General features: G+C 37.1%; 1 protein-coding gene across 1 annotated transcript; it reads left to right on the top strand.

Annotated features, from left to right (window-relative positions):
* Window positions 1-3,538: 3,538 nt before the first annotated feature.
* Window positions 3,539-21,823, top strand: castor2 (cytosolic arginine sensor for mTORC1 subunit 2). Its single transcript, XM_067491887.1, has 9 exons — window positions 3,539-3,842; window positions 8,461-8,531; window positions 9,856-10,049; window positions 12,154-12,286; window positions 13,707-13,830; window positions 14,820-14,930; window positions 18,554-18,636; window positions 19,183-19,277; window positions 19,582-21,823. Exons 1-9 carry the CDS (start codon window positions 3,730-3,732, stop codon window positions 19,642-19,644), a joined length of 987 nt encoding a protein of 328 aa, XP_067347988.1. The 5' UTR covers window positions 3,539-3,729; the 3' UTR covers window positions 19,645-21,823.
* Window positions 21,824-25,442: the final 3,619 nt, after the last annotated feature.

Genomic DNA, 25,442 nt, shown 5'->3' with positions numbered 1-25,442 from the left:
AGCACTGAATCCTGCGGCTTTTTTTCTACTTGATGCTCATATTTTCTACAGTGCAAGCTGAACTAGTGAGGAAGTTTACAGTCCATTCTGCCATCTCCTTATTGTTAATCTGAATCTAGAGAGTTAGACAAAATATAAAATCAGTGAGTCACTATAGCTCTGTTTTAGTGTCCACCATTTTTAACCCTGAACCTCGCAGACACCATCAGCTTTGACTTCCCCATTACCGCTCGAGTGCAGGAGGGTTTGAGGGCTCCAAAAGCTGCATGAGGAATAGGCTCTTTGTGAAATCACATTACATAAACAAGAGTATTTCTATCAAAGTGATATTTTACACGGTATGAAATGACAAACAGAAATGTTTGTTAAATGCTCCATGTAGATTACATTAAGTCATTTTGCAGAAGCTTTCATGTTAGTACGGGACATACAGTCCCAGCAGGAGCAACTTGGGGTTTGAGCCCGGAATTAAACAAACCATCCAACCTGCAATTAGTGGACAAGGTACTTAATGACCTGCTGATAGCAGAGCATTACTCTAAACTTGAACGTACTGTATGACGTTTACAATCATGAATGGTTTGGCTGGCTAATAGGCAAACTAGCACAAGCAGACTTTGTTTGCTTTAAGCCTAGCATTTGTTAAAACATTTGTCATTGTAGACACATTTTTAAACAAGTTTCTTTAATTTCTTTGAGAAACACTTTTTTACAGAGAAGGTTTTAAGGAAGTGTACTAACCAAAATAAATTTGTCTGCCCAATGAAAAAAATGGACCGGGGCTTTGAAAACAATTTGCCAGGTTTAAGAAGAGGAAGTTGAAGGGAAGCAGAGTGGAGCAGCTGGATCCTGGATCATTTTCTAGCATACTAAGACCTTTATGTTTTCAATGGAAGGGTAACTCACAAGTTACCCAACTCATAAATGTGTCAAATTAATGACCAATGGGTAATGACTTAACAGTAAAAGTCCCAGGAACCAATTAGTGAACCTATTAAAGCTGTAATAGTGCACTGGTGTCAAGGGGAAGTGTATTTAATCACTTAGAGGCACAATGCCACAAAATAGCCCCTTCTAACCCTCTCTAAATAATATTTTGCAAATCATGCGGGAGAGGTAGGTGGAGAGGTGTAACCGACCAAGTTCCCTAAAGGTATTAATCATTGCATTATTGGCTGGTAAGTCTACTGTCTGTAAGAAATAAAGAATACTATATCATAAATTGTATAATATATTAACATTTTCCAGTCTGGCACACACACAAGAAAATGTTTTGTTTGCACTTGGTTTAATATATTAACAATTGTTATGAGCTCATAAATAATAATGGGTGATAAATATTTATGAGGTGTCTGTCAAGAAACAAACTGAGAATTTTAGGTTTACCTCTGTGGGGTGTTATTATTCAAGTGGACCACAAAAAAGAAATCACCAGTTACTAACTGTCATCTGATATATGTATCTAGAGTCTAGCACAATCAAACATTTTTATTATCTTCCTTTTGGGACTTCTACTATCTCAGTGGTACAAAATGGTATGTAATGTCCTTGTGTTATTGTGTATGTGTTTATTTGCACAGGGACCTTCTGTATTTGCCTTTAATTCCCATCTGAAAATTAGCACTGCAATGTTTGTCATAAGGGAAATACATTTTTCCAACACAAATATGTGGACACTCTCAATCTCAATTATCTCTCCGTTGGGACAGCAGGTCTTCTGTCCTTGTTTGCTTAATTAATGGTTTGTTGTGGGCTGTTACAAATAATTGTTTTGCCAATTAACATGTGGGTTATAGCAGCAGTGGCCTTCAGAATTAACACCATAGTGCTGCTGGGATTAACAGTATGAGACAAAGGTATACTGTACCTGTCAGGGATATGATGATGGTGGACGGCAGGGGTATTAGTTGTGCCTGCTTATGTGATAAAATCAACTTTAACATGTTTAACTGAACAAAAAGGCAGAATTTTGGCGATATTCTCAATCTGGTATTCAGAAATAAAATTGGGATTAAAAGTATAAAAATACTGGCTTGGAGCTTGACCAGCTTTGACCAACATGACCAAATTATTCTACCATAACATACCGTTAACCCCTGCCGAACACTCAGCCTCCTTCCCTCGGTGCCTGCTCTTTGTAATCTTTGTAAAGGTTCCACGATTCACAATGCACTGAACTATGGCCGCAAGTTAACAGTGCAGTCTGATAATCTGATTACATTTAGCCTCATTTAGGAATACAGACTTCGAAAGGACAATATCAACTGAATAACAGTCATTGTGACTCACTGTGATTGAGTCTCTTAAAAGTTGTACCATTTTACTGACACCAAGTACCAATTAATAGGAAATTTGAAACTCCAAACTATGCTGAGCAGTTGGACATGGGGAAGTTGATAAAAAAAAAAACTTATGCAAATGAGACTACATGAAATACTTGTTGGTGAAATGTGGTTTGTGGGAAAGCAAAGGTTACACGCTGTCATCAAACAGTGATGTTTGTATTGATTCCCTCGTGTGGCAGGAGAACATACAGTTTTTTATATATACGACATACATACATCATTTTCTAACAAAGTGGTGGCTGATTGGTGGCATTACTACATTGCAGCTATAGGTTACGTAAAATAAATACTGGATATTTGCTGTGTTTGTTTTCTCTACTCTCGTATGAGCTACCTGTAGGCCTGTATACATTGGCTAGAAAACCACACTTCCCATGACGCCCCGCTATATTGCAGACCCGCCCCTTTTAGTTTGAATGGCAAGTTGTTTGTTTCACTCCGACCAGCTGCTAACTATTCCAGTCGGAAAGCCAACATGGGGACGAGCGGTCCTCTGCTTCCCCGTTTAAAGGTCTGACAAACGGTGGCAGACTAGTAAGAAAGGGACTTCCGCTTTCACATCGTTCTTCAAAATAAAAACACCGGGCCATAGCGGACATGCCCATGTATGCTAGCGCCACGACTTTTTTTCTTTATGTTTAATTACCAAGCTGTTAAAATAATGGTTTTATTTAAATAAATCAAAGATTATATGTATTGATTGTTACAGTCATACATTACGTAATAGGAGCACAAAATCCAGTATGCAGATGTGTAGTTTCTGGGATCAACGTGGTGTCACATTACAGAGAAGCTATTAAAAAAATGACAATTTGTTGTCTTTTTTTGCTTGTTTTTGGTCTTAGAATGAAGCAAAACTTTCTGGAGTTTTTAAAATTGCTACTTTTCTTTTAGACTAGAAAATTTTGCTCTCTGTTATTACAGTATTACACAATTACACAGAAGCATGGGACATAGTTGTTTGTACACATTTGTTTGTTAGGGGACTTAAACAAACACATACATGAGCTTTGTGGGCAGATCATTTTTTTTGCATTTGTCTTCGAGAAAACGAATACGTTTATTTGTTTTTTTTTTTGTTTTGTTTTTTGTTTTTTTAGCAGTTTGCTCTAAATGTCCCGTCTTATTTCAAAAAGTGGTCAGTAACTGTTGGAAACCTTTATTTTGAAAACACAAAACCGGAGGTACAATGGGTTCCGCTGCAAATTTGACAGCGGGTCCGTTTTTACCTCTTTGCTTTCTTTATACCACCCTGCCGCCCCCTTTCTTTCTGTTCAATACGCCTTAAGCCTGCCGTGTGCGTGTATTTATTTATCTATGCATCTCATTTAAGAGTATTTAGGTTTTCCATTTTAGCCGTTCCTCAAATGAGAAGACGTAAAAAATGGAGCTCCACATTTTAGAGCACAGCTTGAAAGTGGCGAGTATAGAAAAAGAGGGGATTCAGATTTGTACTCACGGATTAATAAAACTCGCCTTCTTGGCCTCCAAAACAAGGTATGGAACTTCTTAATCGTGCCAGCTAAATGAAAATATACTGTGTCGTTTGTGTGCTGTTCGTGTTTACTGTGAGAGCGCAGCTGTTGTTAACATTATTGCAAACTAACGCCGGGGGCTGCACCTACTTCTCTGCCTGTGATGAAAGGTAGAGATGCTCCTTCGTGCTCCGTCCAGTCCCTGTAGTTGTGTTAATGCTTTCAAATGCAGCTAGGTCTCTGCCAACCAGTTTCCAGGCCTGTCCCTTGTTCACTAGTGTCATTTTGTAGCTTTGTGCCATCTGTAGCTGGGTCGACGCCAGGCGGGATGTGTGAGTGTATTTGCAGCTTGTTTTCCCCTTCTGCCGGGGGAAATTCGAGCATGTTTTCTACCTAAACTAGACAGGCAGCGCAGGACATTCACAGTCAATAAAAGCGGAGACCCACTGTGAGCCACGAAGCCTGAGGGAACTTTGATTCAAAGCAGGCCTTTGCACTTGTCATTGCTCTGTTGTGCAGTTTTTATTACTATCACGGTCTATTCATGTTAGTCTCAGCAAAATAGTTCACTTTACTTTGTCTACCTTGGTTATTTTACAGAAGGAAAAGTCCGTCGGACTCTTGCCAGAGATTCTCTAATCAACTCTTTCTCTGCTGCTGATAAAACACAGTGCCCTCACATTACCCAATAACTGATGCAATTAAAATGACCAGTTGGATTTCACTGATTAACCTTTCATTATTGATTAACCCGCTGATGAGTTTTGTCCTGCCAAGAATCAAAATCCCAGAGTGTTTTTAGTCATGTGAAACCGAGAAAAGCAACCAAGCCTCCGAAGAAGCTGGAAGCAGAGACCGTTTGGACTTTTTGCTAAAAGAGTCTGCAGAAGTTGCAATAGATGTCAGCTGTATTGTGTGATTTGAAACCTGTTCATCTGTCTTATCCTTTCAATGTGTGCACAGTGCAATAATCTTTTTAATGTTTTCCAACCTCATCAGCAACAGTAGTTGCCACTTCCAGGTAGTTTTTAGCATTTCTAGCAGCTGAGATTGTTGGAAAGTTTTGGGCCATTTCCCAGCCTTGCTCACCACCAGCAAAACAAATGAGTTCACACTAATTTGCGAACTGATTTGTTTTGCTGCTTGCAAAAAAGCCAGCCACAGCTGCTACTGCCATTGCACAAGTCCATAGTAACAGGAGCTGTGGGACTACATGTTGTTACATCAGCCTATAGCATATTTTTGCGTGGTCACACACAGCTTTTGGCAGCAGACATAAGCCTGGTTTCTCCTAATGCTGTGCATTTTTTATTGGTTTATTTGTCAGTGACAGTGCACAGTCCTAGTCTGTCCCAGAATTAGCTACAGAGCTAAATTTCATATGCTGCCTCTTGGAAGCAATCCAACACAAAAACATATCATATTCATCAAAATATACATTTAACATTAAATCATATCATTTAAAGATTATTCAATTCATTATAACACTCAATACGAGACATAGAACCTTAATGAATTCATGTTAAAACTAGGACATAGAACCTAATGGGTTTTCGGTGTGTCCCTTCGGGGGTCGCCACAGCAGAACGTATTCAACACTTTGAGTTGAGTTTTTATTCCCTTCCCGCCGCAACCCTCCCATCCCACATCACCAAACCACTTTAAGTAATGCAAAGTTGCATATTTTGTGTAAAAAAAAAAAAAAAAAAAAAAAAAAAAAAAGAGCGGGATCAGAATTATAAAACTTACTGGATTTTTTTGGACCTCAGCATATTTTCGTGTTTATAAAAAGTGTGAAATAGGAGAAGCATGACTTAACATATCAATTTAAATAAGGAAGTAAACGCATGACTGCGGTTTTGGCATTTAAACCAACTTGTTTGTCAGTGCAGGTTACTGCAGGTTTGCTACTGTCAGGCATAAACAATCACTCAATAAGCTAGAAATCCTTTGGTGCTGTCTTTTAGGCTATCCACTATCACAGGCTTATCACTGATCTCAGATTATAAATTATGTGCCGTAAGAGCACAGGAAAAATTACATTCATCAGACTTAATCTCTCAACCGACACTGAGATATATATTTTACCTGCATACAAGGTAAATGACTTTACTTATGATTATTTCACAGATGTTTAATTTTCATTAATCTAAAATTATCCATGTATAATTAAGACAACAGGTCCTAGGCTGCATCTATATCTAAAGCACGTATGTTTGTTTAATTTAATGTTTGTGTCCAGTCTTTGGATGTGATTATCCACTGAGTTTTTATTATTTGATGGGATGGGCACAGAGAAAGCTTTTTTTTTTCTTTTCAAAAAAGCCAGTACTTGTAAACAATTGATTTTTAGTTCCTGTAATTTTAGCATGTCTGAATAATCCTTGTTGTAATTTCCTTCCTCTGATGTTCAGAGAACTAATGAATATAAAGATCGGTTGTTTGATGCTGAATATTAGGGTGTTCATAGTGGCCCCCCCATTAATGATTACTTCAGTTTATCAGAATACCTTAAGATTACACCAAGATTGGTTTTGCAGTGTGTTTTTCCTTCTAGCTGCTCTTTTGCAGTATCACTCACATCCTCTTTGATGAATCAACAACCGTGCTACATGTACACAAATTAGTGTACATCACTTATTTAAGAAGGCAATAAAGGAAATAAAAACCTCTTTACTTGCACAAAGCTGAGGAATGCTAGAAAACTCTAACCGTGTTTCAAGCAGAATTCAAACCCAGCGTGCTGTGATCATAACTCACAATTAGGCTAACTGAGGTAAATATGCACCATAGTCAACCATTATTTTGTAAAATAGATTTTCACTTGTCTGTCCAGAATGTCTTTAAATCTGAATACAGGTGGCTGGGTATTTGAAAAAACAGGTACAGTATATTTGCAATTGTGATACCTGAGTGTCTGTATGAATACAATAGTGATATGTGGGTAATAGTGCAAAACAAATTTATAATTTTAGTAAAGGAAGTATAAACATAAACCTTATTTTACATCATTGTGGCAGTGTAAAAGCTAAGCTTAATAAAAATTTTACATAAACAATGGACATAACTCAACATATACAATATAAACTAATTTAAAGACTCCCCTTGAAATGTCTTGCTTGCATACAGAATGCGAGTAATGCAGTGTTGAGCAGTCTCCACCTTGGTAAAGGGAAATATTCAGAATCTCTGTAGTGATTTGCTATTTGATTGTTGATCCAGAATCAAATGCTGTGAACGGATCATGTAAGTCATTAAGGAATGCTCATACTGACAAGGTCATGATTAGAGCAGTATTATTACCCAGGGAATGAGACGGCCACTTTCTAGCTCATCATCATAACGTCTTATCTCTTCAAAGAAAAGGGAAAATGTGACACTTGACAACTCCTTTAAATATTTTGTTGTTCCCATAGAGAACATGTTGGAATCTTTCCAGTTGTTCTTCGCACCTTACAGGCAACTGTGAAGTGCCAGCATTCAGTTGCTGGCCTGTAAAGAATGTGATTATCACAGGAGTGTTGTGAATGGTGTTTTTTCCAGTGTACTTGTTTCCTTTGACCTTAAGAAAGACTGCAAGGCATAATTATGTGCTGATTTTTACCATATGCTTTTTAATTTTAGAAACCTTTTGGTTTGGTGAATTGAACTTACAAGTAATAAGATATATTACACATATATACTTATGAAGCTATAAAATGTTGTCGCAATTGCGAACCCTCTGTTTTATTGTAGGTACCTAAACATTCTCGAAACCTGCCAAACTCAGAATTCTGTATGAAATTTCTTGTGAATCCAATCCATCCAACACTTAATTTGACTAAAAAAAGGAAGATGTTAACCTTATTGTGACCATACATAGATTTAGGGGCTTCTAAAATCAGTAGAGTTCATACACTATAAAAACACACGTCTGTTAATCAGTTCAACTAAAGTGGTTGGCTGACCAACACACTGCCATCCCTGCTGTTACATGCCTAAAAAAATATACAATTACTGGCCACTTAATTGAGTACTTTGACCACTTTGTTTCGACCACTCTATTTAAAATTAATGAGGGGGACATTAGAACCACCTCTTAGCATGATACACTCCGCTAATAACTATGACCTGAGCAATGTGCTGTTTGTGATTGCTGTAGAGTGTACAGGTGTTCCTAATGAAGTGACCAGTGAGTTTACTTATTGGTAGGAAGGTAAATGAATAATAATACTTTATCTTGATTAAAAAGTTGGGTTATATTTTTAGGTTGAAGTCCTGTGTTTTCATATTTAACACACAGCACTTGGCATCAGGGTGGTATCTTGGCAGTAGAGCAGCTCTGTGCTTTATTGATCGCTTGCTTATGAGCAACATAAAATCATAAAGACAACACTTCCAGGCATTGTGGCTGTGTTGTGTTTCCACCCTCCACTTTTTATTGTTGCGCCTGAAACTGTCTCATTAATTCCCCAAACATATAGTTTGATGTGTATATTATGAATGCTCTAATAATTGTTAGACTCAGCTAAGACGTAGCTTATGTAGTCCAGCTTTATCAAGCCTTTATGAATTCCAACATGAATTCCAACAGTAATTTATTTAGTATGATATCTATTTTATCTCTCACCTCTTTTTCTATCTTCCTAATTTCCTTTCAGATGCAAGTTTTTCAGCTTGACAGAGACTCCGGAGGACTACACCATTATTGTTGATGAGGAAGGCTTTAAAGGTGGGCCTCTTCACATTGTAGATCTTTAAAGTCACTGTGGCAACCACAGATCAGGGGCAGAAGGAAAAGATCACAGTGTGTAATCTCTGATTCTCTCCAGTATCACGTAGCTTCAACTGCTAATGTTTGAGCACACTTTGTCATTGTGGTTGTGAGGCCAAGCTGCCGTTCGCTGTGTTTTGTGGTTGGCTGAGTGAGTGAATCCATGTCATTACACACCCTCTTCCAGGGCGACCCTCCTAGGTTACCCTGGAGACTACTTGCCATTTGTTGCAAAACTGGCTCAGGTAATTTCTACTGGTGCCTGGCACTGACTTTGGTGCTCTCTGTTTTTGGGTTAACTATGTACTTCAAGTAAGCAATGCAAGACACTTTTGAGTACTTGCAAAAGAGACTGAAAAGGCAATTTTTCTGATCTTACATGATATACATTAAGTCTATAAGTATATTGGTAGGAATAAGTCTAAACACTGAATCAGTTGTTAAAAAGTTTGAGAATCATTACACAGTAAAGTCCATTTACAACATCGCATTAAGGCAAACGTGCTGTATGAATTCAGCTAAGATGTTGATATTTAAAGCAATTTGTATACTTGTTACACTGCTGTTCCATAGTAACATTTTTAAATTTGCTTTTAAATCAGTGTTGTATTTATTCCATGCTCTATTTATTTAATACTTTATTTTCATTATATAAAGATCATCATTGAGAAGCTAATAATTTGTTCGAATGGTTGATTGAATTGTCATGATTTGTTAATTAAAGCCACAATGGAAGACGGTGATAAATGTTCAAATGCAATGTAACAATAGTTTTTTTTTGTCCTCCTTTTCCTTAAATTACCTTAGGAGATTTTATTTTCCATATTGGGTCCCTCTCTTAAATCTAAGACTCTCAGTAGAGTTCACATCATATCTTAAATATTCTGACTTTTTCTTAATGCTCCTTCACTGTGCTATAATGCACATGAGTAGAAAAGGGCCTGGGAATAAGGAAGCATGAATAATATTGTATATTCTTTAAGTCCAGGTAATTAAAAAAAAACATTAGCAATAAAATGTTTAATATCTCCTAAAAAATACTTTTCTTACCTTTCTCAGGAAAGTGACACTAGCTGTCTAGAACGTCTAGTATAAAATGTTATGAGCTAGCTGGATACAGTTAAAACTTTTTTTTTCATTATTAATGATAGTAATGTCTTACCTGGTGCCAATACGCTCCTAAATCAGTGAATCATCATTTCTCAAGGTTTATAACTTAATTTTATGAGAGAGCTGTTGTAAACATGTACTTCCACTCTTTTCCTTTTTTCTCTATTCCCAGAGCTTCCCCAATCAGAGCACATCAGTGTTGCTGAAGCCACATGGTTGGCCCTTAACGTGGTATCAGGGGGTGGCAACGCCTCCAATTCACAACCCATCGGAGTCACCAAAATCGCTAAATCTGTCATTGCACCGCTGGCCGACCACAACATCTCTGTTTTTATGCTGTCGACGTATCAGACAGACTTCATTCTGGTGAGTGCTGAAAGTAACAGGCCAACTCATTTTATGGCAGTTACCTAAGATTAAAGAAAACATAACATGGAGAAATATGTATGTTTTTAGAGTTAATATTATTCATATAGTTGAGAATTCATTATGGTATGGTATATGCTGTTTTATATATTTCTGATGAAATCTAATATAAAATCCTTAAGATTTTAAATAGCATTTCAAAAATAACTCCATAGTACTTTTTATGCTTATACAATCTTGTAATACTCTAAGGAAGTACTTATTACCTAATATTAGCTTTTTCACTTGGTTCATTAAGATATTCCAGAGTTATACCTGGCGGCGTAAATATTTACTATCAAAATATCTAAAACTAGTTTGTGTGGTGCAACCTGATTTTATGTAGTCATGTGTAAAACTCAAATTAGTAAACTATAATAGTAGAACTAGGCAAAGTTTCAACATCTGTAACAGCTGGAACAATGGGTGCATCTTTTTTAATTTAGTCTAACTTTCAAATATTTGTCATTCTGATGCCAATCTGTGGGTATCGCTGACCTTGTAACTTAATGCAGCTCTGAAACTACTGTATAAAAGGGATTAGCCAGACTGATCACAAGAAAGGGAATTTGCAAACAGAAAGACTGGCTTACCTTGGATATATACAGTAACTTCTACAGGCCCACTTCCTCTGATTTAGGAAGAAATACTCTTTCATACCAAAGCCTTTTTGGCCACAGGGCGTAATTCTTTTTTTTTTTTATTGCCTTCTTCAGTGGAAAAACAAGGTCTGCTGAACAGCTCTGGCATGTTTATGAAAATGAAAGAAAAAAACAGTGTCGATGTTGATAATCTGTTACGTAAAAGGAATCAGCGGCTCAGCCTCTCTGAAATTCCAGGTATTGTACTCAAGCCTGTTTCCTGTCTCCACACTGGCTACTCCTGTCCACAATCCTAATTATCAGTACAGCAGAGAAAGCCCCAAAACCTGCGGCATTTACCCTGTTGCCCACACCCATGTTTTCTCTCTATCGTTGTCTCACACTGAACCTCTGAGCCGGCCAAAAGTCAGACGGGCTTAAGATGCTTGTTTACAGGAAGACCCACAAAGACATTATATATTGATTCAGGTTAAAATTAACCTCTAATCCATCAGTATACTAAGCTCTGTTATACTTCATGTAATGGTTAGCTACTGGCCTGGATGACAACAAAATAAAATTAAAATCTTTGTCATGGTTGCAAACCGCTCACTGTAAGTTGCTTTATATTAAAAAAATATTGAGTAACTGCATGTTGATTGTCAGAATGCAAAACCATTAAATTGAATATGAAAATGAATTCAACGTGATCAACATGGTAACAATCAGTGCATTCTTCCATTCATTTGTCCAACCCTGTAGCTCATAAGGCTACATCATGAATTCAAAATGATGAAAATGTTATTTCCATTACCATATTATGAAATGCACATTCAGCTAGTACAGATGTGTTTTTTGATTATTTTAGTGAACATTAGCAGTTTATTACTGTTCTTTAACTGCATTTCCTGGTCTGCTTGTATATTATTTCATGAGTTTCATTCTGTTAAATGTTGTTTTATTGCATTTTTTTTCTTTGAATTCCCTGTGTGTTTGAGAGGTCTTTTATAAATAAACTTGCCATATGGCCAAGCCCTATTGATGCAGGTGTTACACTGTGTGAATCCTTGTGCTGATAGAATCCTGACCCTTAAAGTGAAGCTCTTGTGTTGCAGTTAACCAGTGTTTAACAATCAAATGTATCAAAGAGATATATTTTGCATGTTGTCCACCTCAATAAATTTCTCAGTGCAGCTAAAAGCTATGATATGAGTAAAAGAATTAAACTTTTGTCTGTCCCGATGTGTTACTGTTAGTGTGCCATATATATGTTTTTCTTCAATTTTCTTTTGATCATCAAAAGCCATTTAAATGTAAATAAGCCGAGCATACGAGTGGGTGCACCAAAGTAAATTACCAAGTAAACACAATGTTGCCTCATTAAAACTTACTTACAAGTATATGAAAACAGAATTTCTCTTTAAATGCGCCTGAGTTCTTAGCAACATTACTTATTAATTCACCTAATTTGTGTGTGTTCTTAGGTTCGAGAGCGAGACCTGCCAATGGTTATGCACACACTGTCTTCCGAATTCACATTGCTTCGGGTGGTCAATGGAGAGACTGTAGCTGCTCACAATCTGGGAGTCACCAATGGATTTGTTAAACCAAAACTTGGTGGGTGTAAGCGCACATGCACTGTAGGTGTCATTGTGAAGTTTCAGATTAAATCTTGTCGGGACTAACTTTGCACTACACTAGTTTTCAACAGTGGTGAAACTGCTGCGGTTTCATCAACATCTGTTTAACATACATTTTTGTTCAGAAATTTTACTAGATATAATAATATGCAATTATCTGCATAACTTTTTCATGAGCATCCATTAGTACTTCTTGGAGTCATTTGAAATGAACTCAAGTGGAAATCCATGCATACTGCGTTGCTTTCCCCACTACTCCACTGTGAAGTGACTTTTTAAATTTGAAAGAGTGAAAAATTGGAAAAAATGAATCCAGGAAAAAACTTTGTTCATATATATATATATATATATATATATATATATATATATATATATATATATATATATATATATATATATATATATATATATATATATATATATATATATATATATATATATATATATATATATATATATATATATATATATATATATATATATATATATACACACATACACATACACATATGTAGTATTAACTAAGGTATTTTATTTAGTGCTGTTATGGCAGAAAGGGCAGCGACTACTACAGCAAGCTTTCTTAGAAAGATTTTATGTAAATGTCATGTAAATGCGAAACCTGCTTTCCATACTCTGGGCCAAGAATTTAGGAAACCGGTTTTTCGCAAGTAGATTTCTACTGGAGAATAATTATTTCTCTGCCATGTAAGCATAACTGTTCTGTTCTGTTCTGTTCACCTTTTCCAACTGCACATGTGCATAACATAAGGCTGCAGTTGAGGCAAACAGCTTAGTGAAAACCTGAGTGAAACGACATATGATAACAAGTAGTGGAGCCGCCTTGTTTTTAGTGTATGCAGAAAGGAAGAAAGAACTTGGCAACAGTACTTTGGTTAAACAAACTCAACCCAAGATCTACTTGCTAGGTTATTTTGACGTTTTCAACCATATCGCACAGTTCTTACTAGAGGATGGAGTTTTTGCTGTTGTCATGATCCTGTAGATGTGTAAACTTTCCTTTTTTCTAAGCAGCATATTAAAAAGACTTTGTGGCCATGTTAGCTTTCGAGTTGAGAATAAAGGTTCATCCTTGGAAACGAATGTTTTTAAGTTCAAACTTCAATACACAATGGGACATTAAATTATTCAGAAATACAGATTTTAACATCTGAGGTTCCATGGCAACTAATCAAACTACTTGTGCAGACTGCAGATCCACAACAAGCAAAAAAATAGACCTTTAATCCAACAAATGGATGACACCCTTCAAGTGCTCAGAAAAATCACGTCAATTACATTCTTATTATTGCCAAATAGACATGTTATTAAGAGGTTTCTTGGCTATTGCAGACTCTGAGCTTTGATCTTGTTTTTTTATCATCCTTGTTTTTCAGTGCCCCGTCCCATTATTCACCCATTATCCAGTCCTAGCAACATGTTCTGTGTGACCAGCCTGGACCCAGACACACTGCCCTCTGTAGCCACCCTGCTCATGGATGTAATGTTTTACTCTAGAGGGTAAGAATCACTTATTTTATTTCAATAATTTGTGTTGTATATCTCCCAAACACCACTCGATATTTCAGTAGCCTTTTCTCCAGTGGATGCGTAGCAGTTTTTGTAACTAGCATTACTTGAAAAGTGCCTAAACCAAGTTAGCATAGGGACCAAAATGAAATGTATTAACAACTACTGTACATGGTTTCATGGTTCCCAGATGAATTCATGACTTACACTTTGACAGTCTTGTTACCTTTAGTAAATCTGGCATCATCATCGTCTTCAACATGGTGGTTTTCATTATACATATCACTGAATAATTCTGCAAATGTTGTCCCATTTTATATATATTGTAAGCATAATATGACATGAGATAGTTTATTTAAACAGTATATGGCATTGGATTGGTGTGATTATATAAACATCTTCATGAAAATGTTATTTCTATTATTGCTGTGTGAGTCAAAGAAAAACCCACACCATCTGCCTCTGGCTGCAGATTGGCAGGCTATGTGTTCATATTGCACCACTCTACACCATGCAGACAACAATATGATTCCAACAACACTATTAGAGGCTTCTTTTCATTTGTTGATCTGTTGTTGTCTTGCATCACTGTGTTTTGAGACCAGTGCTGTGATTGGTTGAGGTTATTAATCACCACTGCCTTTTTGACATGAACCAAAATAGCAGGCATGTCTTGAGATGCCCATAAAGTCTGTGCCCCTTCCTACCATTATGCACTTTCGTGATTAAAATATTTTGTGTTGTTTTTCAAGAGCTTAACTGCTGTATAAAACAAACAGATAAGGTTGAAAATCTACCTAAGGCTCATTTCTATAACATGCAAATGTTGTTAATACCAACCTCTTAGTTTTTTCAAGGATTACATTTAATGCTGTGAAATCTAACTGGACACAACTGTAAGTGGGATCCGATGGCAGGTTTCAAAAATGGAGTTTCCCTATTAGTAGTGCAACGCCACTGAATAATGTTTTCTTTTCCAGACCTAAAGATCCCGGAGCATCCAATGAGGACTCCAGCCACATTTGGTTTTTCTCCTTCTCTCTGATTGAGGGCTACATCTCTCTGGTCATGGACGAACAGACGACTCAAAGGTTGAGTGAAAAAAAACACCTGGGTCGCACCAACTTCTTCACATTTCTGCTGTGTTATTTATCACGCTTTTGCTTTCAGTGTTTTCTTTCAGTTGAGGAATACACATTAGGGCTTTGCAAGGACAAACAAATTTATGATTGTACAATTAGTATGTTGCTAAGTGATAGCAGAGCAGCTGGGTATATACAATGTACTTAAGTCACAGTGGGTTCCAGTCTGACCCATTTATTCTCCACTGAGTCCCTGTCTTTTTCACAGTAGACTCTCTAATTAAGTAGAAAGGTCATAAAGAATCCTGAGCAGCTGCAGATCCCATGTGGTTGCTCCTCTATTAACAAATCTGATCATACATTGTCCATTCGTAAATTAGGTATCGTTTATATGGGTCAGTAATGACTTAGAGCCATATCGAGGTAAAGTAGTAATTGGACCAAACTTCTGATATTTTTATTTTTTTTTTTAAATTTTAATATTTTGTCAGTGCAGCATGTAGGTCAATCTTGTCAACGTGTTTATGGAGAACTCATGTGTTCCCTTAAAGGAATAGGTCACCCATTTGACTTTATTGTATATTACAGACTCTTATTCAGTGCAATGGGTTAAAGGGTTATATCAGAATTTACCTGCTGCTTACCTGCTCCAGTTGCTGGATAGTTAATAGTTCACTCTGCACTTCCACACAGTATCTGTAAACGATTCCAGTTGTCTGCCATTTTTTTAACTACAGCAAAACAAAGAAGTGCTTTGAACTAAAGCGGGACAGTGGTGGGCAATCATTTGTAGGTGAAGCTTTATATTCTGTGAGACACATGCTGTTTTCCCTTTACAAAAATCTAAAATCAAAAGGGAAACATTTCATTTTCTTTCCTTGTTCCTTGATCATTTTTTTATTGTTTCTCGTTTCTTGCTGGCGCCTCCTGTCTGCATCCGTGAATTTATCAGTTATATGATTCTCTTGACTATATAAACAGAGAAATTCTTTCCATTTAACCAATGAAACAATATTTTTTTTTTTACTTTATTGTTAAAACAGTAATGTAAGGTTTTTACCAGTAACAGTATTCAGACAACAGCCAGATAGTAGAAATAGCACGTCAATGCTCGTCTTGTCATGCACATTGGTTCACTGAATTAGTTGAAAATGTTATCTTTGTAGTAATTGTAGTAGATCACCATGGTATTCAACACTGTTGGGCTACAAAAGCATTGAGCTGGACTTGTACTATGTTGTCTGCACATGCACAAAGATATGTGGGTTATGGGTCAGATGTGTTTTTGTTATACTTTTGCAACAGATATGCATACCCACAATGGGGTAGTGGCATGTTTAGTAAACCTTACTGTTTCTTCATTTTCTTTATTGTTCTTGTTTTCTTTCCTTTTAAATTTCTCCGACTCCATGACATCCGCTTGGCTTGTTGACATCTGGGAGGAGTGCACGTCAGTGCAAACCTGTGTTAAAGTTACCCATAACTCCCTTCTCTGTGTAGGTCTGCATAGACATATTTGTGTGTCAATAGAGAAGCATAATTCCGACTTAGCAAATATTTTAGTAAATATTTCTATTACTTAGATTTTTGTCAGGATGATTCTTTCCATAGTGAAAAACATCATCTCAAACCCTTTCAAACATTTTTTTAGACAGCACAACAATTGAAAGCTTGTGGAGATGCACCCCATCAAAGATGAGCTGCCGCCATCATTTGGCACAGCACAGTGGGCGGGAGGGATTGTAGATCTGTATGAAGGAGTTCAGATAGGCCGGTGCTGTTGCATTGAACACTCTGGAGATAAGACTCAGAGCTTTGAACCTGATGCAGGAAGCTACTGGAAGCCAGTGTAGAGATCTTAGGAGTGGTGTGACATGAGTCCTTTTTGGGTGATTAAAAATTAGGCGTTCCACCGCATTTTGGATTATTTGGAGGTGTTTGATTGAGCATGTTAGTAGCCCCAACAACAAGGCATTGCAGTAATTAGACAAGATATGACCAGGTCCTGCACATTGAGTTGGGTTGCATGTTAAAAAACGTAGGTTCTGATCTTTCCGATGACAGAGGGCATGCCCCGGAGATTTCAGTGATGACCCCCAGATTTCTGACAGGCTTAAAGGGGAAAATCACTGGAGACCCAATGTCATGTTGATGCTGGTGTTGTGTTGTATTGAAGGTCTAGCTGGGAAGAGTAGAGCTTCAGTCTTGAAGAGGTTGAGCTGAAGATATCTTTCTCTCATCCAAGCAGAGATGTCAGTCAGGGAGAAATGGGTGATGAGACCGTGGCGTCATCAGGTATGTATTATCAGCATAGCAATGATAGGAAAAGCAATGTAAGTAGATGAAAAATTCCAGCAATATAGTATAGATGGAAAGAAGAAGAGGACCAAGAACTGAGCCCTGTGACACACCGGTAGAGAGGCTGTAAGAGTTAGTCGCCTAGATACCTTGAAAGTTCGTCCAGACAAGTAAGGCTGAAGCCAGACCAGAGCTGTTCCAGAGATGCCCAAGTCAGCGATTGGTTCACCGTGTCAAAGGCAGCAGATACATTTATTCCATCACTCTACTCAGAATAAGGAGACTGTGATAATGTCTTTCATTAGACGAAATGAGATTGGCTTTAGGAGGAATTTTCATTTACATTTTTATGGCCATCACATATTGAGAACATTGTAGTTCTTCATCATTTAGACAAAAGAGAAAGATTCTCAACAAGACCATTATAAAAATCCTGTGCTCTTTTGGTATATTCTTAACCTTTCATTAGTATTTGAAAACAAATCTACAATTTCCTGTTGTATTGTAGAAATGTGATATTAATGTTCTAAACCAGCAGAATATGATTTTATGTATTTTTTATTTTTTGCTTGCATTGTAACAAACTATTTTAAGTAATTGCACTCATCTCTTCAACCCCACATGTACTTTATTCATGGTTTTGATAATGTTACTTGTAATAAATATCCCCACCTCCTGGCATCACATAGGAAACCCAAAATTTACAGAACCCAGATAATGCCAGAACTTGCTTCGTGCTACGGCCCGTCTTAAAACTTGCTACATGCACATGTAACATCAGTTTAGACAGGAAATGCTATGATTCCTATCTTTCAATACTGACTATCTAACAAATATCAACATGTTAGCTACGGTCCAGCTGTCAATAAAGCATATAGGTCAGCAGTCTTTGAGACTAATGCTGTGTCAATGTCAGATTGTTAAAACAATACATGTATGTATGAGCTGCTGAGTGGGACGCTTCCGACTTTAATGCTGGGAATATGGGGAAGTTCCTGTTCGTGTCAGTTTTGACATCTAAACAAATTGCCATAAATCCATAATCAAGCAAAAGAAGCTAATTTTGGCATTTTATGTGATTACAAAGTTAGCACTTGGGCTAACCACCTTAGCATAATGTGGCATCATTTCCCTATACCATTACTATTTTCATCAACATTGGTTGAATGCAGCATTTACTGTAGGAGCATTTATGGTGAATTGTTTTCTTAATCTCAGCAAAAAAAATGTAGACACATTACATTTTACTGGCTTGTTTGCTGTATTTGCTATTTTACCTAAGCATAATATTTTGTGTTGACCTTTAATTTGTTGGCTCCTTTGCTCTTTTCAAGGTTTCCAAACAATGTCCTCTTCACCAGTGCTTCTGGTGAGCTCTGGAAAATGGTTCGCATTGGAGGACAACCTTTAGGATTTGGTGAGCAGCTCTCTCGTTTGTGTTATGTTTGCTTTTTTTCAGGTGTGGCTAAGACAAAGGCTCATCTGGCAAAATATATTTTTACATTATCAGAGATTAAATCTAGTAAAGCGAATGCTGTATTTTCCGTATTACAAAAAAACTCAAACTATTGATGATGATTGTACTACAGTGTTATAAAGTGAGCAGGATGTCTTCTTTTGCCATCTCCTACTCCGCACACTGTTTCCAATTTGGCAACCTTGTCAAGAATTTAAGACTCTTCAATGACTTAATCTCAACAGCTGCTAAAAAACAAATAAAAAAAATCTACTTTTATCTTCTGTCAGACTCAAGCTTTGATGCGTTGCATTTAAAAGGATATGGCACCAGATTTGTTCTGCCAGTGCTGGTTTTGCTTCACTTCAGTTGCCAAAACTAATTTTTACTAGTGGAAAAATGTTTTGTTCAATTAGTGTTTACATTTAGTCATTTGGCACTTTTTGTCAAGAGTACTTTAGAAGAGTGGGACACATATTCAAGACTGTGTTTCATCTTTTTCTGTAGATGAATGTGGTATTGTGGCTCAGATATCAGAACCCCTGGCAACAGCTGACATTCCAGCTTACTACATAAGTACCTTCAAGTTTGACCATGCCCTGGTAAGACAAGTACCTCCCAATGTAGTTAATTTAAAATACTTTATATATGGTGTACTGTTGAACTGGAACAATAATTGTTTAATTACTCTACACATAATAGTTAAACTATTTTAATAATAGATTAATCACATCTTAATGGAGAGTTTGAGTATTTACTCAAAAGAGAAATAGATTTTTGATGGCAACATTTTTTTATTACTCCTGATGTTTTATACATTAGCAGGATAATCAATAATCAAAATAAATAACTTAGTTGCAGCCCTAGCAGCTGTCAGTGCAGTATAAAGCCTTCTGTCTTCTCCAGGTTCCTGAAGAAAATATCCAAAGTGTGATCGGAGCTCTGCGGCCCGAGAGCACAGCACAGTGAAGGAAGCCAGAGGAAACCGGGAAAATGACCATTTTCAAAGTCCCTTCATTCAAACATTTATCATGTCCAAAAAGTGCCAAAAGCTTATTAGCGGACTACGGTGGATCGGCTCTGAAAGGAGGACGTGCAACTGCAGAGCGTGGGTGGTGTTCAGAGGGGAGAGTGACAGCATGTTAGAGCTGTCTTTGTTACTTGGTCATTTTCTTTTGCCTTACCGCTTCTTCCTTCCCTGCCACCTGAGGGCCTCCACTACCTGTTCTGGTAGTTGTTGTTTTAGTTTACCAGACTGAAAGTTTCTTCTTCTCTATAAAGCTGCCTCTTCCCACTCCCTGGTCCTAATGAGCACCATACTGTATTAGTTATATTATTCCCTAAAGGAAGGATGATGAATGTTTTTCCGCAGGTCATTTCCCTCAGTGCCAAGATGTCTGAATGCCTAAACTGATGCCTTTGTCAAAGTACTATACATGTGCAATTGAAGGAGACAATTTTGGAGGCAGCCAGCAATGAAACACCGCCTAGATGAGCAATATGGTGTGTTTGGTTTGTTTGTTTGTTTGTTTTGTTGTCGAACAGATTTTAATTAAAGCAAGGATCTGACTGTTGAAGTCCCTTTAGACTTGGAAATTATAATCAGATGTTTAGTCTGGTGAAACGTAAAATGAGTCCAAGATCTTGGTGTAGAAATAATCTTTTAGTGTTTTGATAAGATTGTGGATTCACACTGTGAGTAACCTGGTTGATGGGTCATTCAGAATCATCTTAAATTGTAGTTCCAATAAAGGTTCATTATTAGTAATGAATTTTTTTTCTTATTCTATATCAAGCAAGCACAATTTATGTAGAACCAATAATGTCAGCGTTGTGCAATTTTGAACATTAAAAGCACTTCAAAAAACATTTTGGCAATACATTAATACATTATATTTAGCTTTTCTGTTTGATATTCCTTATTAAATCTGTCTACTTGGTGGATTGGAATAAGATTTGATACAGGAATTCAGGGGTTCCAGATAGTTTTCCTACCAATTATCCTGTGGTTTAAGACCTGATATCTCATGACGTTGGCATCATATTTATTCAACTATTTAACTTGCAATTTGGTTTTCATTACAAAGAGCAATACAGCCACAAAAAGGCACCAGAGTGGAAAAAAATTTATAATATATTGCAGAGCGAGCAGTCTGGCTTAGCATAAAGCCTTGAAGTAGGAGGAACAGTTTACTATTTTGAATTTAAGCATACGCCTACCAACACCTCTAAACTAATTAACATGCATCTGTTAAATCCGATCACAAACAGAAGTGTAAACAACGTTTTGTTTTGTTTACTGAAAGTTCAAAATTCTGGCTAAATGCTTGCTGAGAGTAGTGACTAGATTATTAATCACGAAACACGTACACTACCTATAAGCTTTGATAGAAATGCCCAATTCCTCTATAGTCAGGTCAACCACAGGCCACAGCCTCAGTCTTGAAGCTGATCACTGATTTGATGTTCATGTTTCTCACAGTGTGAAGCCACAATATAACCTGGTCATAAATGTTTGCATCTAAAGTAGTAATACATTGCTGAGCCACTTTGACAGTGTACTAGAATAATAAAAGTGCAAGCGTGCTAAACATAAGCTATAGTTCACACGGGGAGGGAACATTTCCCTATAAGTCCTGGTGTCTATTTAGGTCCTGAAGCTGCCCCTCCCCTGCCTCCAATGTGCACTTTAATGCAGGTTTCACCTCCACAGGCCTGCTGTACTGATGTGAAAATGGGGAGGACCATTTACTTTAGAAAGATCCTAGATGGAGAGATTTCTGTTGGTCTTAAGCCTTTAGTGATAATGTTAATCCTTTACTTTTTTCACAACTCTTTGCACCTAACATTTCTTCTGATCAGATTTGATTAGCGGGAACCCTGTATTTATCAGTGTTAAGACATGAGCAAGGTGACTTTCATTCTGATTCTGTTTCAAAGAAAATGTTAGGAGCTTTTCATTTGGAGCTTCTTGTGTGGGAATAAAAATAAACAATCTTTTTTTTTTTTTTTGAGCTTGTTGCGCATTCAGTTTACACCCATGTGTCCTTTTACTCTCTTCACTTCGTAGTGGGGATTGTCCACTCACTGCTGTTGTCAGATGTCTAATTTAAACAATAAACTGGTGACGTCTCGGTCTGATCTGGTCTTCAGACTCCCCGGGTTAACTTGTAAATCTGAATTAAAACTCAAAAAACGACTGCAATAAAATAAATGTACATGTTATTTGTTATCCAGTAACAAGAATATCATCCAGCAAACAATTTCTTTTATACAAGGGCATTTGCAGTCATAAAATATTAACCAGCTAATATACAGTATACTCTGGTTTCCTACATAATTCCAAAACTAGAACTTATTATATGTAAAGAAATTCTAATACTGCTGATCCTATGTCATCACCTGGACCAGACTTCTACTTAATCAAAATCTTGCTTCATGACCAGGTAACTTAAAAAATAATTTTCAGATGTCAATCAATTTATTTTCAAATATTCATGGTACCCAGAGATTGACCCCAGTGTTTCTGATGACGCTTCATCCTTTTCTCTAAAGCCAAAATTTGTGCGTTAAGAAAATATTCATCTCAATGGGCCGAATGGCCCAATGGACATTTACTGGCTTTCAACCAGGTTAGCTGTGGTTATTTTTGCAGAAGTAATTAGTTGGTGTTGGCGCTTAAGTAAGGGGAAATTACTTAAACACAATATGTATTTTTTCAATTTCAGAGGAACAGTGGCGTGTGTTGAGGGAACCATTTCTGATTTTAAAACAAGCCCTAATGTTTGTACAGCAGTTGCTGCAACCACAAGAAGCAAATGATAATGATTTTGTGCAACAGTAGCACAAATTTGTTAGAGTCATGAAGTCAGGTAGATTGCTTTATGACTTACAATAAAGCAATATCTAATGTTGCAATCTTTAACTATCATTGGCAGGTGGCTTTTAGTCATATCTGACCACGTATGGTTGTAGTTTCACAGTCAAATATGCAGTGTTGTCTTTCAAACACTCATACTGTGCAATAGGGTTTTAAACATTTAAACATAATCTGATCATATCTAAATGTGAAAATACATGGCTGTGATGACACCCTCCTTCCACTCTGGTTTGCAGCAAATAGATGACAGCAGGGAAGCCTGCATATGTATCAGTTGCCTGTATTATTTGAACTGTGTAAACAAAGAACAGAACAGCCTGGTCCTTGTAGCTCTGCGCAAGTACCTTTTCTCTGCTTCAGCTCACTTAACCACACAAATTGGTGGGGAGGGGGGAGGGGGGGGTCATTTTGTAGAGTGAGGTTAAAGAAGCAGAGATGGTATGTTGTTCTTTTCACCTATCAGGATCATCTTTCTTGTTACATGATGCCCCTGCTGTTTAGCTTGTGGCTCACTGATGTGTCTACTTACTGCACCTTTCAGTTCCTACTCACCACAATTAAAGTTACAAGTCAAGGCCGTAACATCTCAGCACTGCTAATTGAAATGCACCGCTTCGCCCTGTTTGATCGATTTATGTTCTGTTGACTTGCAAGGTCACTGGTGGAGAATCTCCACCCACAGAAATAAGAAATCAAAACTTTACGAGAGACAGCAGTGAGTCAGCATTTCATCCAGCATTGTTTTCAACTGCAGGTGTTTAATACAGCTGCTTTAAACACAAGACACCAATCTCAACCTTCAAGTCTGGAGTCATTTCAATCATTTCTGTTAACTTGATTTTTTTGATGAGCGCTTTCACCCGTATTACACAGTCTTCATCCGTCAAGCTCATACAATTTGCTGATCTCCATGACAACTGAGGAAACCTCAGCTGCTGAGGGAGACAGGAGCCAAGTTTATATGGCATTTATGTTTCATGTGAGTAACTTTACAGCCCACACACATATTTTTTTCGTGATGATATTAAAAGTAAGGCTTTGGTGGACAGTTATGATCTGCTTTCTTGTTAAAATTCGAGTTGTCTGTGTGTTTTTCATACATAAAACGAAAGTGCCTGAGTGGAGAAAGACGTGTATTGTGATACAGAAGCAAGCTTCAGATAAAGTTGGTAAGTGGACCTTAAACTGGGATTTCTTCAGTCCCACATCAGTTTAACCGAAACAATAGGAATGGTATTTTTGAGTGTAAAGTGCACTTTATTTACATTTGGAGATCATGGGGATATTACATCAGAATCTTCCTTTGCTCACAAAGTATAGACAATAGAGACACAATCGTTGGGACTGACCTACAAATGAAGCTTCATTAAAACAGGCTTTGCTCTCAAGGAATGTTCGCCAAAAATGTCTGTCAATGTGACTCTGAGAAAGTGACAAAAGAGCTGCAGAAAATGTGAATAAACTGAACTGTGTATGAGTGTGTGTGTGTGTGCGTGCGTGTGCGTGTGTGTTCTTACATTCTGCCCGACAGAATAATCACAGGTGGTATGTTTTATACTCACGCAGTAGTGGTGTCATAAATATGTTACCGTGCGGCTTTTGAACTGTCACAATGATGAATGGCCCAAAATATAAGAGCTCAGTGGGGAGTGTATTGCACAACCGTAAAAACCCATGCAAATGCACCGTTTGTGAGTTTAGGCCTCGCAGTACTAAACTCACAATCTATTACAGTCTGTTTAATATCAATAAAACTCAAACGTCAGTCAAAGTTAGAGTCAATGTTACATTCAAGCTCAGCTTCACGCAGCTGCAAAGTTCCATCTCTAGATGTGTTTAACATCATTTAGAAATAATTAGGTAAGAAATAATGAATTAGAATTTATGTGAGTTAGCTGATATTAAAAGCAGTTATTGACTTATAGAGAAACAAAATAAACATTTATTATTGGAAGAAAACACATTTACAACAAGTAGGCGTATTGTGCACAAACTGTGGGAGAAATTAAGTGGTTTTAATTATAGTGCTTTACAATTGTTTTAGCTGAATTTTTACTGTTAAATCTCTTGGAAATTCACAACTTTAAACCCAAATTGCTGGTCCTCGCCTTCAGATGTCATTGAATTGAGTCTGTGGATTGAGCATCACAGGCCAGTTTCTCTATTACCCTGGTAAAAGCATTCCATTACTTTGCCAGCACCCCACCAAACGTTTTTGATCTCTGTGAAAGTACTACAAGATAAATTACTTACGGTTGATGTCCTGAGCTGAACAAAATAAATTGGTGCAGTCACAATCACATTAACTCACTCAACCCCAATTCCAAAAAAGTTGGAAGCATAAATGTAAATAAAAAGATCATGCACATCTAGTTTTGACCTTCGGCCTTGTCCCTTGCGCACAGAGAGATTTTATGATTAAGAACATTTTTTTGAAATTGTTCCATAATTTTAGACGCAGTTTGTCAACCTGTGACAGAGGCTCTGCCTCTCTGAAATGCTCCTTTTATACCTAGTCATGTTACTTTTGATTTGAAAACAAACCAAAACATCTACTTGGTAATTCATTTATTTATTTAATAGAAAAACATCTTTCAATCATCTTTTTAATAAAGAAACACTTCACCATTTAGCATATGGCAATAAATGTCAGTGCAACTTAGTCCCGTTAGAGGGTCAGGGATGCTGTGATTGTAGCTTTCTGATGCTCCGACTAAGATTTTACATGCACACAGTGTAGATAAAACACAACTTGTGTCATGTTGTTATTTGAATGGTGATGAAAATGTTTTTAAGCCTAAAAGCAAAACAAGAATGTGTCTCTGCTCTGGCAAAGTGAATTCACTTCTATTCGCCGTTGGCAGGAAGGTAATAATTTTTTGTGGAA

Source organism: Channa argus, chromosome 22 (assembly GCF_033026475.1).
Source record: "Channa argus isolate prfri chromosome 22, Channa argus male v1.0, whole genome shotgun sequence".
NCBI lineage: Eukaryota > Metazoa > Chordata > Actinopteri > Anabantiformes > Channidae > Channa > Channa argus.
This window is presented reverse-complemented; position numbering and strand designations above follow the sequence as displayed.

Coding starts and splice junctions, on each gene's coding strand:
- castor2 (XM_067491887.1), top strand. CDS start 3,730: ATGGAGCTCCACATTTTAGAGCACAGCTTGAAAGTGGCGAGTATAGAA. Junction 10,050..12,153: donor ATCAGACAGACTTCATTCTG/GTGAGTGCTGAA, acceptor GTGTGTTCTTAG/GTTCGAGAGCGAGACCTGCC. Junction 13,831..14,819: donor GTAATGTTTTACTCTAGAGG/GTAAGAATCACT, acceptor TTTCTTTTCCAG/ACCTAAAGATCCCGGAGCAT.